At 39.0% G+C, this 15,742-nt stretch overlaps 1 protein-coding gene across 2 annotated transcripts; it reads left to right on the top strand.

Annotated features, from left to right (window-relative positions):
• Positions 1–3,876: 3,876 nt before the first annotated feature.
• On the top strand, positions 3,877–14,237 carry acp1 (acid phosphatase 1). Of its 2 annotated transcripts, none has more exons than XM_035144281.1 (6): positions 3,877–4,029; positions 4,927–5,000; positions 5,821–5,934; positions 10,243–10,304; positions 11,090–11,195; positions 13,978–14,237. In XM_035144281.1, the coding sequence occupies exons 1-6, from the start codon at positions 3,987–3,989 to the stop codon at positions 14,053–14,055; spliced, it is 477 nt and encodes a 158-aa protein (XP_035000172.1). In that variant the 5' UTR covers positions 3,877–3,986; the 3' UTR covers positions 14,056–14,237. The 2 variants fall into 2 exon arrangements, with proteins under 2 accessions (XP_035000172.1, XP_035000171.1); XM_035144280.1 differs by lacking the exon at positions 5,821–5,934 and adding an exon at positions 5,995–6,108.
• The last annotated feature ends 1,505 nt before the right edge of the window (positions 14,238–15,742 follow it).

Genomic DNA, 15,742 nt, shown 5'->3' on the forward strand with positions numbered 1-15,742 from the left:
GGCCAAGTTGGGACAAATCCATCTGTTTTAAGAAATATGCAGACAGATGGAGGTAAATACAAACCTTGAAAGAGATACTACAAATCGTAAAGCTGTCTTTCAGGATCCAAGGGGGAAATAAAATTCAGCACTTTCTAAATGTACACCTTAATCCTAAATCATAAAATATTCAATATCTCCCATGCCCATCAGACGCAGCCATGTCTGGCCTTTCTGTCGGGGTTCAACTATTTCTTGTCGTTCATCCAGTAGAATTACTCATTCAAATCTGTTTGTTTTATTAGTATGAACTGAGAAAAATGTTTCCATTCACGTCAGTCTGTGCCGACTGTGCCGAATATCGTTACTTTCTCTGTATCTTCTGCATCTGTATCTCATTGTCAAATGTAAGATATTTTCCCTCTCTCAGCCCCCCTCCACATAATTAAACAGAAACCAACATCCTCAGACATTCCTCAGAGGCACATCACAGGCCTCTCTCAATGAAACAGTGATGCTAATTTCAAAAACTAATATTTTCTTACAAACACACACTCAAACTTTAGAGTTTACTGGTGGTTTACTGGTTAAACCCTTTTTCTGCTCTCGAGAGATGCCCTTAATGCACCATCACTTTACGATCCTTCTTTTTAAATGATCTGTATTCATGTGCCGCCCTTTCTCTATCACTCACACACTGCCGGCAAAGTCGACAATTTGTGGTTTAGTATCTTGCCCAAGGACATTTAGTCACGCCAAATGAGGGAGACTGGGATTGTACGGCCCACGCTCTGGTTAGGGGACGACCAGCTCTACCACTTGGGCACACAAGTTGCAAATTTTGTGCATTTTGAGCATCTTTGCACATTCTTCTAGTTTCTTCCAGTGAAACAGAGGACCCAGAACCATGACCCTGTTCAGATTAAGATCTGGTTTGATCTTCTCTCAGTGCATTGCACCTGGTGATGCTGTTTTTCCAAATTCAGGAGGTGTATTTCTTTGGCCTGTTCTTCTCTGGTGCTTCTCTTCAGTCTTTCTGTGCTGTGTGTCTTTCTTTAAGGTTTGAGGGCTGCAGTTAAGGACATCTGGAATAATAATCCTCTTGAATTTTATTCAGTCGCCAGAACTTGTACTTGGTCATTACAGGTCTAACTATTTCCGTTATGGCTCCCAGTAACCTCCAGATGTGTGGCTGTGCAGGATGCTGTGGTTGCGTATCCCTCTGATGGACACCAAGGGTGGTGACACTAAAGCTACACTTCATTGCTATTCACATTTCCTTTTTATATTTATTTATTTAGGCATTGTAAACACTAACCTATACTTAAAAGGTGAGAACATGGAAGACTGAAAGTAAACAACGCACTTGTGTAAACAGCTGAGTCGTGTAAGGCGTTTGTTTAGGCCACACTTTCTTCCCACACTCGTGTTTCGTAAAAATAACATCACAGTTTCTCCCAGTCTGTCCTTCTGACACTGCCACAGATTCAGAGTTGCAGACGTCAAAACAACATAACTGTGAAAAAAAAGCCTGATCGAGGCCATGAGCCAACATGCCTTGGCCTCACAACTGTGCTGTTACCTTCGCCAAGAAGGTTATGTTTTCATCTGTGTTTGCCTTTTATGAGGTATTCCTTCGGAGGATCTCCAGAGAATGCCGACTTCTTTGTCTGCACCCAACACTTCTTTCACATCAACACCGGCATTGGCTCATATCACCACAAACTCTCTTGACACCTTCGTCTGTGACCTCTACGTGAGTGTCGTCGCTTTTTCACCTTGTTCCCGCAGATAATCCAGAGGCCCTCACTCGGACCTGTGCGCTCACACAAACACCTCCGCCAGAGAACCTGTGGAGGATCTCCAGAGTTCAGTGCATGTCTGAAAGCAGCTTTAGTTAGCAGGATTACACAAACGGCTACTGGACAAATTTCCATATAATTGGTGGAAGGATGAGGTATGGGTCATGGAGCAGATCTTTTTTTTTCACTTTGTGTAACACTGCGAGATAAAAGGTTCTTCAGCTACTTCATTTCATTTCTCAATGAATAATTCATGGATCCTGAGAAAAAAATGAAAAATGTTATGAATTTGTGCATTTGGTGCAGATCCAAATAAAAATGTGGATCTAGTTAGTTTAAATTTGGTTTCATAAGAAGACTTTTGGGCCTTGGCGTAAGTATGTGCTTCCATTCTACTTCTTTAAATCACTGACATAAGTCTGACTCTATGGACTGGCTAAACACATGAATTTAAAATTCATTAAACCTATTTTTCAGTTGGCAATTGGGATTTTTCCATGTCACAGTAAAAGAAAAATCTATGTCTTACAACACCTTGTAATCTGTTGTTAAAAATATCTCACTCTCTCCGGGTCCAGTGTTTTTTCTCATGACCTGTGTATTTCACACCAGGAATTAGCGAAGCATTATAAGGAATCTATACGTCTGGAACATTGCGTCTTAACGTCCATTGGGCTCTTACAGTCTCCAGCACGTACTTGCCAGTGTTGCACTATGACATCATAAAAAGTGTGGAGTTGGTTAGTCCTGACGGTTGATTTACACTTGTTAATGGTTCGACTGTAGCCAGGTTGTGTCTCTAATTTACATTGCGGAGGGATCAGAGATGCTCTTTCATGAGAGGATAAAGGTTTATTTTTCTCCCTCTAACTTTAACATTTATTATCAACGCTTCAAAGCAGGGGTTGACTAATCTAGCAATAAAATAAAAGTGATTGTTTCAGGCTGGTGAGCCAGATTTGCATATGTTTCTAATCATCACAAATTTGTTCTTTCCTGTCTTGCAAACACATGACTTTTTTTATTGACTAGATACCGATGGACTGGTTTGTAAGAGCAAGTCATTGTAACAACAACAATGAACCTGTGCTGTCTACAAATTCATACTTTATTAAGCCGAATAGGTTCACTCTAAATGCTTCTTTTTATTACTACATTTATCACTACATTACTACTACTGATTAAGTTATTTGTACTGCTTTCTTGCTTTAATGTTGTTAAAATGTAATTTCTTGCTCCTTTGATCTCTTATCCTTGTAAAGCACTTTGAGTAGTTATCAAGAGTAGAAAAGCACTTTACAAATACAGACCATTTACCATAAATTTTAATAACAAATATTTTAAATAACATCTCATAATCACACTTTAAAATTAAAAAAAAATTAATTAATGTAATACACACAATCCTGAAGAGGTGGGGTTTAAGTAATGATTTGAAGGTGGACAGTTGCAGGTGGTAAATCTTTGTAACATTTGTCTCAACAATACCATTTTGCTGGTGAATGAGCGCATGATCATTTTAAGGAACATTGAATTTTTGAAATTTCAGTGCCAGTTTAAACAGTTAGCAAAAACTAAATCTTGGTTTATTTCGTTTGTTTTATTATTTTATTATTGTTTTATTATGTGTCTATGCATTGGTTGGACGTCACTCTCGGTGGGGGTAAAAGGGACTGATGTAGCTGAGGCGAGTGCTATATTCTCCAAACAGAGAAATAGATGAGACTGGTAACATGGGGCACACAGTCTGAGTACAGATCCATTATCAAGAGAACGTGTGGCAGAAAGAATGGGTGTCACTAATCCACTATACAAAACAATATAGTACAAACAAAAGAAGCATATATGCTGCATACAGTTATTTGAGGGAGGAGAGAGGGACATAAGTGTTATGACGAGACTGGGGCACTGTGGAGACTTGCAGACAAAACATCAACAACTGTGAAACATCATGGAGAGCACATGTCTGGTAGACCACAGAGAGGGTCAACATGCTGCTGCATCACTTCTGATCACAATGAAGTCTCTGCTGAGTCCATTTACTCAACAACTGCGAAAGAACTCCCATGGATTACACGAGTCACTGCGAACTGTAATTCAATCCCAACCTGACGGGGGCAGCAACGTGCCGCAGGGCAGTCGGTCTGTCAGAAAGTTACAAGAAGGCGGCGAAGAAGAAAAAGGAGGACGAGGAACATCAGGGAAATGGCAGAATCTAGTACGAAGTCGGTTTTATTCGTTTGCCTCGGTAAGAGACGTCTTTTCAATCTAACAGAAGCTCGTGTTTAAACTGTAAACACATACTTCCCTGTTCACAAATGAATAATGTCGTAGTAATGTGTTAGCGCGCTAACAGCGCTAGCGCAAGTGTTTCAGCTAGCTACATCGCTCTGCTATTAATTAGCGTCAACACGGAAGTAATAAAGTTTATTACTATAACTGATTAAAGCTATTTTGAAACAGCTGCTGTTTGTCTGCGTGCGGCAGGGACATTACACAGCTCGTTGAGCAGAAACGCTGAGTAACGCAAAAAAAAGTTTTGGTCACGTTTTCCCGTAAATTGCGTCATTTTACGGCAGGTCAGAGTCCAACCAGGGAGCTGCTCGGAGGTTTTAATTCTCTCTGATCCCGGAAGTGGCTTGTTACTTTAAGGAAACGTGCAAAAATACGTACGAAATTAAAGCTTCCGTCCGTATCAGTAATGTGTATTTAACGTAGAGTATAAATGAGCCACTGTTGCAGGGACTCTGTGTTTATCAAGTGACCAGGCTGCTGAAGCAAGTGTAAACAAGGCTGCAGAGATTTCCCGGATGTAAGCTTCTATAAGACACATTGAGATTTGTGAATGAGCTTTACAAATATATTGTGAATGATTGACATGGAATGACAATACCTTAAATGACCACTGACTGCCAGCTCTTCTAAGGTTTTTTATGTTGCATGAATAATGTGTCTCATGCTGTTTTTAAATGTGACCTGCTCACTGATCTCTGGTGTTAAATATGTCTATATCACTGAAAACTGTATGATGGAAGTGACTAATAAACGTGAATCTGGATGGGAAAAAAAAGTTTCTGAGGTTAATATCCAATGGGACTCATTTAAGTTTATACAAACATAACATTTTGTTTTTGGTTTTGAACAGGCAATATTTGCAGATCCCCCATGGCTGAAGGAGTCTTCAGAAAGATGGCAAAAGATGCTGGTGTTGTTGATAAGGTAATGTCATCATTACTTTGTTATTGCATAGTCGAATACTTGCATGCATATTTCCTAGATGTTAGCAACAGGAAGAATACAAAGTGTTAGGAATGCACAACCGAAAAAGTTGCTTCATTTATCATAAAACGCCAGAGGTAGAGACAAACACAATGTGCTGAAGCTAATACTTTAAAAGTTATAGGTCAAACCTAAACCTTCAATCTTGTTTTATTGGTTGACTTTGAGATTTGTTAACTCCGTACTCCAATTAGCTTTTCTTGATGTCATTAGCTGATGGGTTTCACATACTTTTTTAAATCTCCACTGTGAAAGTTTGAATTATATATTCAATATAGACATGGCCAATAAAAGGATTTGTTATTAGTTAGAAAACTTAGTTCACTATTGTAACTTGAAGATGAATAGCTGACCATACTCTAGACAAATGCATTACTCAAATGTTGATAAGCTTATTTGGCTCTCATGCTTTCTTTTTCCACTGTATTACATTTACAGCTAAATTATTAATACATCACTGCCAACCAGCAGCTTCACTGTTAACTGATATTGATGTGAATTCAGTGGTTATTGGTGGCATATTTAAAAGAACCATATCTAAAGTGTTGGGTGATAATATTTATACAATGAAATTTAAAGAGTTTTATTCAGCACCTGGTTCTTTAAAATATACTCTGTATTTATCATTGAAATTATGGTGAAGTTGTGATCTAAGTGGTTAATACAGTACATTGACACAGTATGTTTTTAAACTATAGTTAAATAGTTAATCATCATCATCAGACTTGTGTTATTGTTCCCCATGCTCTGTGCTGCCTAGTGGAGGATAGACAGTGCTGCCACCTCCACCTATGAGATAGGAAACCCACCAGACCAGCAAGGCCAAGCCTGCATGAAGAGGCATAGTGTGCCAATGGGGCATGTGGCCAGGCAGGTATGAATACCCTTTCCTATACATGTTTTAGCAGTAGTCTTTTGCTTTCTATTGTTGCAGTGGGTCATAGACAGTGGTGCCACATCCGACTGGAATGTAGGCAGCTCACCGGATCCCCGTGGTCTGGCCTGCCTCAGGAATCATGGCACTGAGACAAGCCACAGGGCCCGACAGGTACAAACAGAAGTCCCGTGGCTCTTCTCACCTCATTGACGCTTGTGTGTATGAGTGAAGTTTGTAGGATAATGGCTTCTAGACATTTAGCTGCTGTTGACACTTAGCACATAACTAGCACCCTTTCAATTTTCTTTAAAACAGGATCCGTTAGATTGTGGTTTTACTGAGTTTAACAAGTTGGTGATTGCTCTATTAAAACAAGTTAGGCTGAACTGCGGGTAAACTGAATAGAATGAAGTTACCTGAAGTCCAGACACGGGAGATTCAATGTCACGAGCCGGCCTTTGTTTTGAACTTGAGCTTAGACTCTGTGTTTCCCATTATATTTTAAAAGGACTCCTTATGTGTTTGAGATAGTTTTTCCTTTTTGGAACCCTTCCAAAACAGTGTCACCTTTATTTACACTCCTCACAATGATAAAAAATGACCACTAACTTAGTGTTGTCTGCTGTCACCCTCAGAATAATTCTCACAACTTTTATGGCCTGGTCAGCCATCAAAAACAGTGTTAAACTGTTATATAAACTGATTATATTAATCATTCAAAATTCTGTCGGTTAACGGTGAAACGGTTAATGTCGAACATCCTAAGCCATAACAGTTTATTTGCTGCAAGCTTCTGTTTTGTGATTTCTGTGTTTTGCCTTCTTTCCCTGTCCTTCAAGATTTTGACAGTTTTATTTGGATCTTGGATTTATGCCTGCTCTCCTCTATATTTGTTTGCCTGTTTCGACTGCTCTTTGTTTTTTCAGTATTTTCTGCCTCATTTCTCCGCAGGCCTTGTCCCTTTTTTGTTTTCTATTAAATCAGTGAAATAAATAAGCTCTGTCTGGATGTCTGAATTAGGCCCCTTCCCTGTTTCAGAGAAAAAACAAATACCATCGATGCATTGTTGATTTGTGCACCAGAGAGAATGTGCTGACATGAGCCTTTCTCAGATTTCTCCTTGTTTTTGCTGATATGAATCAATACTCTACTAAATAAACGATGCAATGTAAATGTATTTTTTCATTTCTAGTTATTTATGATAAAGTTCATGGTCAAACTAAAATATCAAGCCTCTGTTACATTTCTTTGTCATAAGGGTTTGATAACGACGGCTTGGGAATGTTTGCATATTTAATGTTCAATATATCGGTCGATACATTAAATCCATATTGGTCAAGCTCTAGTAAAAACAATACCCTGCTTACACAGTTATGCTGGTGTGCAGGGTGATTAGAGAGGCAACCTTCATTATTAAATGTTTGCTTTGGTAAAGTAGTTGGTGTTTACATGCAACTTTAACTGCCAAGACCAAAAAAAATGTGTGAATATTGGTGGGAACTGTGATGTGGTTTTTTTCCGTACTAGCTTCCAGGTTAATCTGGTCTTCACGTCTGTACACCAGCTTGAGACGTGTGATGTTGACTTTTTTCCCCTCTGATTTGTCACCCATCTGTATCTGGTGTTGTTCGTGTGTTTGATTGTCTGTGAAAATGATTAAGAGCCTCTTGCTCAGGCTTGTTTTTATACTGCTGTGCAAAATGATGGCACCCGTGGCGTGTATGAATTACTGATGAAGCCAATCAATCACTGTATCACATTGCAGCATGTGTTTTAAATCGTGGAAACAGGCCTGAAATTACACCAAGATGTTTGTCCATGTAGGGCCTTCAGCCCGTATGGTGTGCTGGTTTATCCTCAGTGCAACTCCTACTCCCTTTGCACTTAAAACACTCTTTTTATGTTTCCCTGAGAGAACTTGGAGGTTTCGCCCTATGCTTGAGATCTCATCTAATCTCCTCAAAGCAAGGGAGAGGCTCAACCCTTGGCTTAAACCCAGCCAAATCCACACAATGAGCTTTGACAAGCCTTTTCTCTTTTCCCTTTTCCTCTATCACCCTTTTTCATTTCTATCACTGGCTTTTGCTCCCACCCTCCATCCCCCCCCCCACCGTTTCTGTCCCCCAATTTTTTACTTGGTGAACTTAATTTAACTTCTGCCCCTGCCAGTATCCGAGCAAACTTGCCAAACGGGAGATCACTTATTTATAACTTATTTATTTAATATACCAGTGGTATTCAGAAATAAACAAACTTGTTTATTTATCAAAGCAAACATGCCTTATTAACGAATAGTTAATGTTGATTGTTTAGTGCATCTCAGAAAGTCTCAACCATTAGATTGGGACATTAGATTTAAGAGAGTTGACATTTTTATTGCATACTTCAACATGTTATTGTTGAGTCAACATTTGAGGAATGAGCATCACCTTTAGCCAAAATGTAATTATACTGTTGTAACCACATTCATTTCACCTTTCGTCATTGTGGTTTGGATGTTAGAAGTGAAAATTCACCGACTTCGAAAGCGTCTTTTAATCTATAAAAATGAGGTCCTCTCTTAGCGCAATGATGTAGGTGCAAGATACAAGTATTTAATAATGTAGATGTTGTAAGTTACAATACAATATGGCTGGTGGATGAACAGATAATGAATGATAGTATAAGAATATGATAACACTACATTATATTATAAACCATTAATTTAATGTTAAATGTCCAACGGATATAGATTTTTCGTGGCCGATGTTGATACCGATATATCGGCTGATAAGTTTATATTAAATAAAAATTGGCAATTATTCCAAAGATGTTTTTATCAACCTGTTATGACAAAGAAATGTAATTGAGGCTTAAATATATATTTTCTACATTCCAAACGTCTGTCCACATTATATTGATAATTGTAAACAGCAAATGATAATAACAAACTTCCAACAACCAAAGTGTTTTTCTGCATCGTTTATTCTGTAAAATAAAAGGTTTCTTTATCGGTCAACCGAGTTGTGATTAAAAAGGATCTTCTTTAAAATCATTCTTATTGAAAGACTTGTTTGGTTTTGTTATTGTTGTAGTTGTCAGCCTGGTGAGGGAGGTCTGGTTGGGGGGCTCGCATTAGGCTTCTTCAACAGCCTTATACAGTTCGTGTGAGAGCGTGATGTAGACAGAAGCTCAGAGATTAGCACCGTCTGTAATTATACATGCCAGAGATTACCACTGTGTGTGAGAGAAAGGGTGTGAGAGTGTTCAAATGGAAAATACAATGATCAGACTCGATTGGCTACAGTCAGATGTTGTAGACCTTGTACGACTTCACAGACTCACCAAACATCTGTTTATTCCTCTGCTGTTAAATGAATGTCAATCTTTGTGATTCAATATGTCTATAACTCAACATCTGGAATATTGCAGGAGGTCTATTCATGTCTTTTTTTCTTTTGTTCCCCTCTTCTCTCAGTTGTCCCTTGTTTGTCCCCATCCTCTTTGAAGCATTCCTATAAATTGACTCTCAAAACCCCCTTAAAACAGTTCCGGGTACTGTGTGTTGTTCTTATTCATTTCTTTTCAATTGCTGCTTGTTCCATTAAATCATCCACCGAGCACAGTGAGGACTTTGCACAGCTCCCCTCCACATGTTTACAGATGTGCAGCTTAGATCCCTTTCATAAGCAGTTTGCTGGCGAATCCGCAATCGTATCAAAGCTGTTATCGTTGAGATTTCAGCCCTGGTTGAATTGGCCACACCCGTTGGTTACTGCGGTAACAGCGAATATGGGGTTTTTTTCTCCCAGAAAACAAAAACAAAGCAATCACTGCTGTATCTGTTCACTACACAGCCCAACAAGATTTTTTTAACAAGTAGTTCAGACGGCACTAATTGCAACCGCGATCTGATTTCCTGCTGTGCACAGCTCGAGTAGTTTTTCCTCACAACAGCAGAGCAAAGTTTAAGTTTGCTACCTTGCTGAGAAGGATCAACTATGCATGTTCTGCAGCTCACTGTGGCTGCTTCTCATTGTTTTAAAGCTTGAAAGCTTCAATGTGAAGCAGCTGCAGGAACTCATCGGTTCGCATTGGCGGCCACTTTAAAGCTACCTTGTGTAATATTTTTGTAAACAAACAAATTATATTTACTATCCAAACTCTATTGCGTGTATCCCAGAGGTCTAACAAAAATTGTTGAATACATTTGCACCTGCAGATCTTCCCGTGGGAGTGATTGGTTTTCACTGAGTAAGACTGAACCCTGTCTGCGTTTCCTCTCTGAGCCAAAAGTAATATTTGCTTTGTCCTCCCCGCTTCCAGGTGACCAAGGAAGATTTCATGAGCTTCGACTACCTTCTCTGCATGGACGAGAGTAACTTGAGGTACGATATTTCAGCCTGCTGCAGAAAGTGTTTGTTTTCTCTGCGTGTGTGCATCGCTGGTGGACGCGCAGTCGCCGGAAACACTGGTGTCATGTGTTAAGTGGCCCGTCCTACTAATAAATGGTTCCCTTGGTTTAAAAAAACACATTTGTCCCGAAAAGAGGTCAGAGCAGGTTGGCCCGCTAACGCTGTTGACAGTGGTGTGTGTGTGCTACTTCACACACTCGTGAAAGTGTTGGTAACATTGAACGAGAGCTAATTCGTAGGTGAATGCCTCCTTTTAATGAGCAATATCCTTTCTTAAGCTCTTTCCAAAGGTCAAGGGGGAGGGATATTTTTTGCTACTTTGAACGTTTAGGGATCATTTTGAGATCACATGCCTATGGCAGATCTGATCTGTAAGCAGCTTACTGAGTTCCTTGGATGCCTCGTCTTTGCTCCTTGGGCAGTTTTTTCCCCTTTCTCTCCCACATATTTCTTTCCTCCACAAATGCTAAGCTGACCAGACTGAGAAAATGAGACTTTGTCCAAGACAAAAGGCTGATCAGTCCGTGTTTAGTTTGCTTTACCAGAACTGTTGTTTTGAGTGACTGTGTTTTACTGCTGTGGGAGGAAGTCTATCCTACATGCTTAGATATTGTATATTTAATAATATTATTTATCTATTATTTAAAGTCTTTTGATATATATTTGTTCTCTAGTCCTGACATCACATGTTAGATCCCTATGTGTTTCCCTTGCTCTCTTGTCTTGTGGAGTTAACATGCTTTCTCTTGTCTTCCCAGTGAGTTGAATAGGAAAGCAAAGTCTGTGAAGAACTACAGTGCAAAGATCGAGCTTCTTGGTTCATACGATCCTCAGAATCAGCTGATCATCAAGGACCCTTATTATGTAAGTATTCAAGTAAAATTGGAGACTCAAGTTTCAAGCTTCTTTTTTTTTTCTTTTTTTTCTCCATACAGTGTTTATGACAATGCTGATGTGAAGCAGTTAATCTCAGAGCACGCTGACATGTTCTTTTATTACCATGAACCACTGTCAGTCCCTCAATCACGGTCCCACCGCTGTTAAAACTGACAAGTTCACCAAATGTGAAAAATGTGTGTGGCTGTAAATGTTCCCCAACGATGCATGACTTCTAAAGAGTATGGAGCGAGACTGTATTCTAAGAAAATGTGTTTTCTTTCTTTTATTTCTCTTTGGAGAAGAAGTGGTATTTTCAGTATGAACCCATGGACATGTTGGTTTTAGAGGTTTTTTTTAAAGATTTGTTGACAATAAGTATAAGACAAATAAATACTTAATTAACCAACCTGATAACACACGTTCAAATGGTTGCTACTTAAAATCGATGCTTACAGTTATGACTCAGAGCTTCCTGTACTCTTTTTCTTTTTTGCTTCAAAGAAATGTTTTGAAATCGAATGCATTTCTTTAAAAATATTAAATACTCTTGACTGCACAACAAACCAGAGTGGAACTTTATCATGAAGTATTTTTAATTAAGTGGACGAGTAACAGAGTTTAAAGTCAAAGTCAAAACACTCCTAAACGTTGTTGTTCTACTTCATCAGGACTGTAAGAATGGGGTTTGATCTGATGTTTTGATTGATAGTGAACTGGCAACCAGAGCAAACAACAACCCCTCAAGTGTGTCATCACATTTCATTTAAATGTTGTCAAATTCTTATTGGAGCATGGAGGTATTTACCATGTTGTCTGAGTGTTGCCCACCTCAAAACAGTGACATCAGAGCACAGGAAATAAATAGGATGGCGCTCCCCTCTACCATTACATACCTCTACCAAACAGTCCCCTTAAATTCAGTCAAGCTGCACCAGATTACACACACTCAGATATCAGTCCCCTAAACATGCCTGATTTCTTTTGTCAACATACATGAAATATTTACAGAGAGATTGGTAAAGATGTCAAAAAGGCATCAAATGTTCAAGAAAGTGGGGGAAAAACAGTTTGATGGTGAATGTGAATTGTCATATTATCCTTCAGCACCTGTTTACATATCAGGTTTAAAGGAAGAGGAAAAGAGCAGGATATGTTTTTACAGTGGACGATGGAGTCAGTTGCAGTTAATTTAAAGATCTGCACAGATTCAGTGTTCAGGTGCATGTGGTCGCTGCATGGAGACACATACACAGGGAGCGATTGGACCACGTCCACTGGCCTTTTATGAAATAAACCACACCACAACAAAACAGTAGAGTGGACTGCAGTAGTAAAAATGGCAGCAGGCGGTTCCTTGCTCACTTGATCCAGAATAAATGCCAAAATTTAAACCATGAAAGATGTGTTCTGCAGCCCTCCGAGCCCACTAAACACTACAATAAATCAATTAACTATTATTTTATTTGTGTGGACATGATTGCACAAAGTGTTTTTTGGTTTCAGATTGGTTTTCCTTTTCACTCTTCATGGCTCAGTCAGGCCTTTTTGGTCCTTGCGTGCTGTCTCTGCAGTGACAGTCGTGCCAAATGATTTGGACGTGGTTATCATCTCAGTTCATGACTGAGAAGAGGCGACATGGGGAAAAGTAGACGGAGTAAATGTTGGACGATTTTAATGTTTGATTTGTAAGGATAAGTTTTCAATACACACTTCATTTGAAAAAATGGTGTAACTTCCTAGGGGCATGCAAACTTTTTCTATTTTAGTAGTTTATATAAATAAATGGTAATGATGCTTGAAAAGTTAATTTCCTGTGTGGTCTTGAAGGAGAATGTGTGTGACTCGAGCTCTGTTTATAATACTGTTATTTGTGGCTCTGTTGTGGAACCAGAATCCCAAGATGAAACGAGCATCAGATTAGTGATGTGGTTTGGAGATCGGCCGTGGTCGACCACAATGTGTGACTGTAGTCAGTTGTATTAATTTGTCTCATATTTGAAAAGCACGTTTCTCTCTGTTGAGATCAGCAGACGTTTGTCTATGTGTCGCTCTTTCTGCCAACGGTCAGTGCGGTTCGGACACTTGGAAGATTATTGGTTTGTGGTCTCCTGCCAGCAACCACATGCCATGACAGAAGAGTGTACGGCCAACGGAGTGCGAGTGAAACCTCTCAATTAGTTTTGAATGGATCGCGTGAAAAGAAAACATTGGAAATAACAGAAAATGACTCAACTTCTGATAATCGATTCATCATTGGAGTCATTTTTCAAGCAGAAAAGCAAAAGAAATCACTGACCACAGCGTTTTGAATATGAATGTTTGCTGCATTTTGTTGTCTTAACTGAGTATCATTGATTCCTGGACTGCTGGTCGGTCAAAACAAGTGAAAATGTCATTTATGTCACTCTGGACAATTGCGATGGGCTTTTTGACTATTTCCTGAGATTTAATAGTATCAACAATAACTATATTGAAAGAAATAGGAAATGGAAATAATAATTAGCTGCAGACTTAGTTGTGGTGCTGTTTTGAGTGGAAGAATATTTTTCAAGTTTGTGAAGATGACTCCTCAATATGCCAAAGAAAACAGGTAGAATCACAAATCTACGAGTTTGGCAAATAATCTAAGAACCGTCATCGACTCATCTTGTCCGAGCATCAAATCCCCAAATATGATATTTCTGACAACACTAATGATTCATCTATAACATTTTATCCTGAAATGTGTCTTGATTTCCCTCTCTTTCCTTTTTGTTTTGTCTCTTAGGGAAGTGACGACGACTTTGAGAAGGTGTATGAACAGTGTGTACGCTGCTGCAAAGCGTTTCTGGCGGCAAACTCCTAACGTCTGAGGAACCATCATCCAAATAATGTTAAGGTTGTCACTCACGCACTTAGGAAGACGCTTAAAGGCCTTTATCTCATTGTTGTATGTGTTACACAAACCACACGTTGTGTATGTAGCAATTCTGCGTGGACGAGAGTGTAGACTCGTCTATTAAAAAAATAAAATAAGTTTAATCTTTATCCTTTTGAACGAGTCTTTTTTTCCCACATTATTATTTCCTGCAGATCCTGGATATTCTGTTGGATGCCCGATCGATATTTAAAAAAAAACACGAGTCATCGGCATCGTTGTTCTTCCTCCTCAGACACAAACGTCGTTCTGCTGTGCCCCAAGCACCACTTACTATCTAAATGGCGGTAATTTACACGAAGGAGGACTCATCAGTGGCAACACAAATTGCCATTCTTTGTGATTCCTTTCACAGTAGTTAGTCACAGAGTTGTAGTTCCACCATAGGGCTGTAAAACATTAAAGAAGGGTGAAATTAAAGGGGAGATGGATCAAATGATGACTGGAGGGTTTGCTGAAGAATTTAGTTTTAGGGGGGGGGGTTTCCATGTCTGTGTATCCGTGCCAGAATTAAAGCCATAACTGGAAAGGATGTGTGAGACGGAGCTTAACTTTCCTTTTAAAAACCTGAGATATACGAGTATTTTGGAAACATTGTGGTCATGAGGCTTTGTAGTTTCCTAATACCAGGCAGCAGCAACCTGTATTTCATCCAGATATACTGTTTAATTAAGTATCCATTAAAAACAGTGGTGTCTAACTGAAAGAAATCAATTTAACACAGTTGTGAAAATGCCAAACTAGCCTGTAAAGTTCACCCAGCACTTTGTATGTTTTCTTGTTCTTTAACCCAAACAAATGAGTGTTTCTAACGAAATACCCGCTCCGTAAAATATTCATTTTGCAGCTGTTGGCATCCTGGGGTCTGAAGCTGGAACAGAATTTAGTTTGATGAACTTACAGACTAAAAACAGAAGAGACATATCAAGAAAAATATATTTAATAAGGAATTGTGTCTGAATCAGGCTGCTGAGTTTGCTAACTTTTTTGAAGGAAGTGCATAGAAAAAAGTAGTCTCTACGTTTGAGTGGAGAAAAAGAATGAAGCAGTTCACTTAATTTTCTTAAGTACATGTTAAATATGTTAAGTAAATGTCCGAGGCCCTTTTTACATCTGTTGTTGTGGTTCGAACTAAACAAACTGAAAGGTCTGAAGGTCCGGACCAAACAAAGTCGGTGTAAAAGCGCTCTAACTGGATTTGATGGAGTTTTTGACTTCACAAAGTAGAATTTCCAGGTTATTTCAGTCATTTCAATGTCATTTTCAAAATGTAAAAGGAAAATCTTGCTGTGAATAAGTTCAACTTTACTCTCAACATTTAGACTTTATGCCTGGACCAAGGAAGAGCCACAGATTGAATCCAACTCAAGACCTTTCTTACATCTCATCCCTTTTCTTCGTCCTCACTTCCTCTCATCTCTGCTGTCTCTATCACATGAAGATAAAAGCATCCTCCTCAAATGGAAGATGTATTAATGATCCTCACTCAAACTCATTTAAACCCAAATCTTTCCATTTTTCAGTTCTGGGTGAATCCACTGTGCATTCAACAGTGTCTGCTGAGCGGATCCTTTTTTAAACAAACTTCTTTCCCAGTGTGAAGATTTATGCGCCT

This window comes from Hippoglossus stenolepis, chromosome 20 (assembly GCF_022539355.2).
Source record: "Hippoglossus stenolepis isolate QCI-W04-F060 chromosome 20, HSTE1.2, whole genome shotgun sequence".
NCBI lineage: Eukaryota > Metazoa > Chordata > Actinopteri > Pleuronectiformes > Pleuronectidae > Hippoglossus > Hippoglossus stenolepis.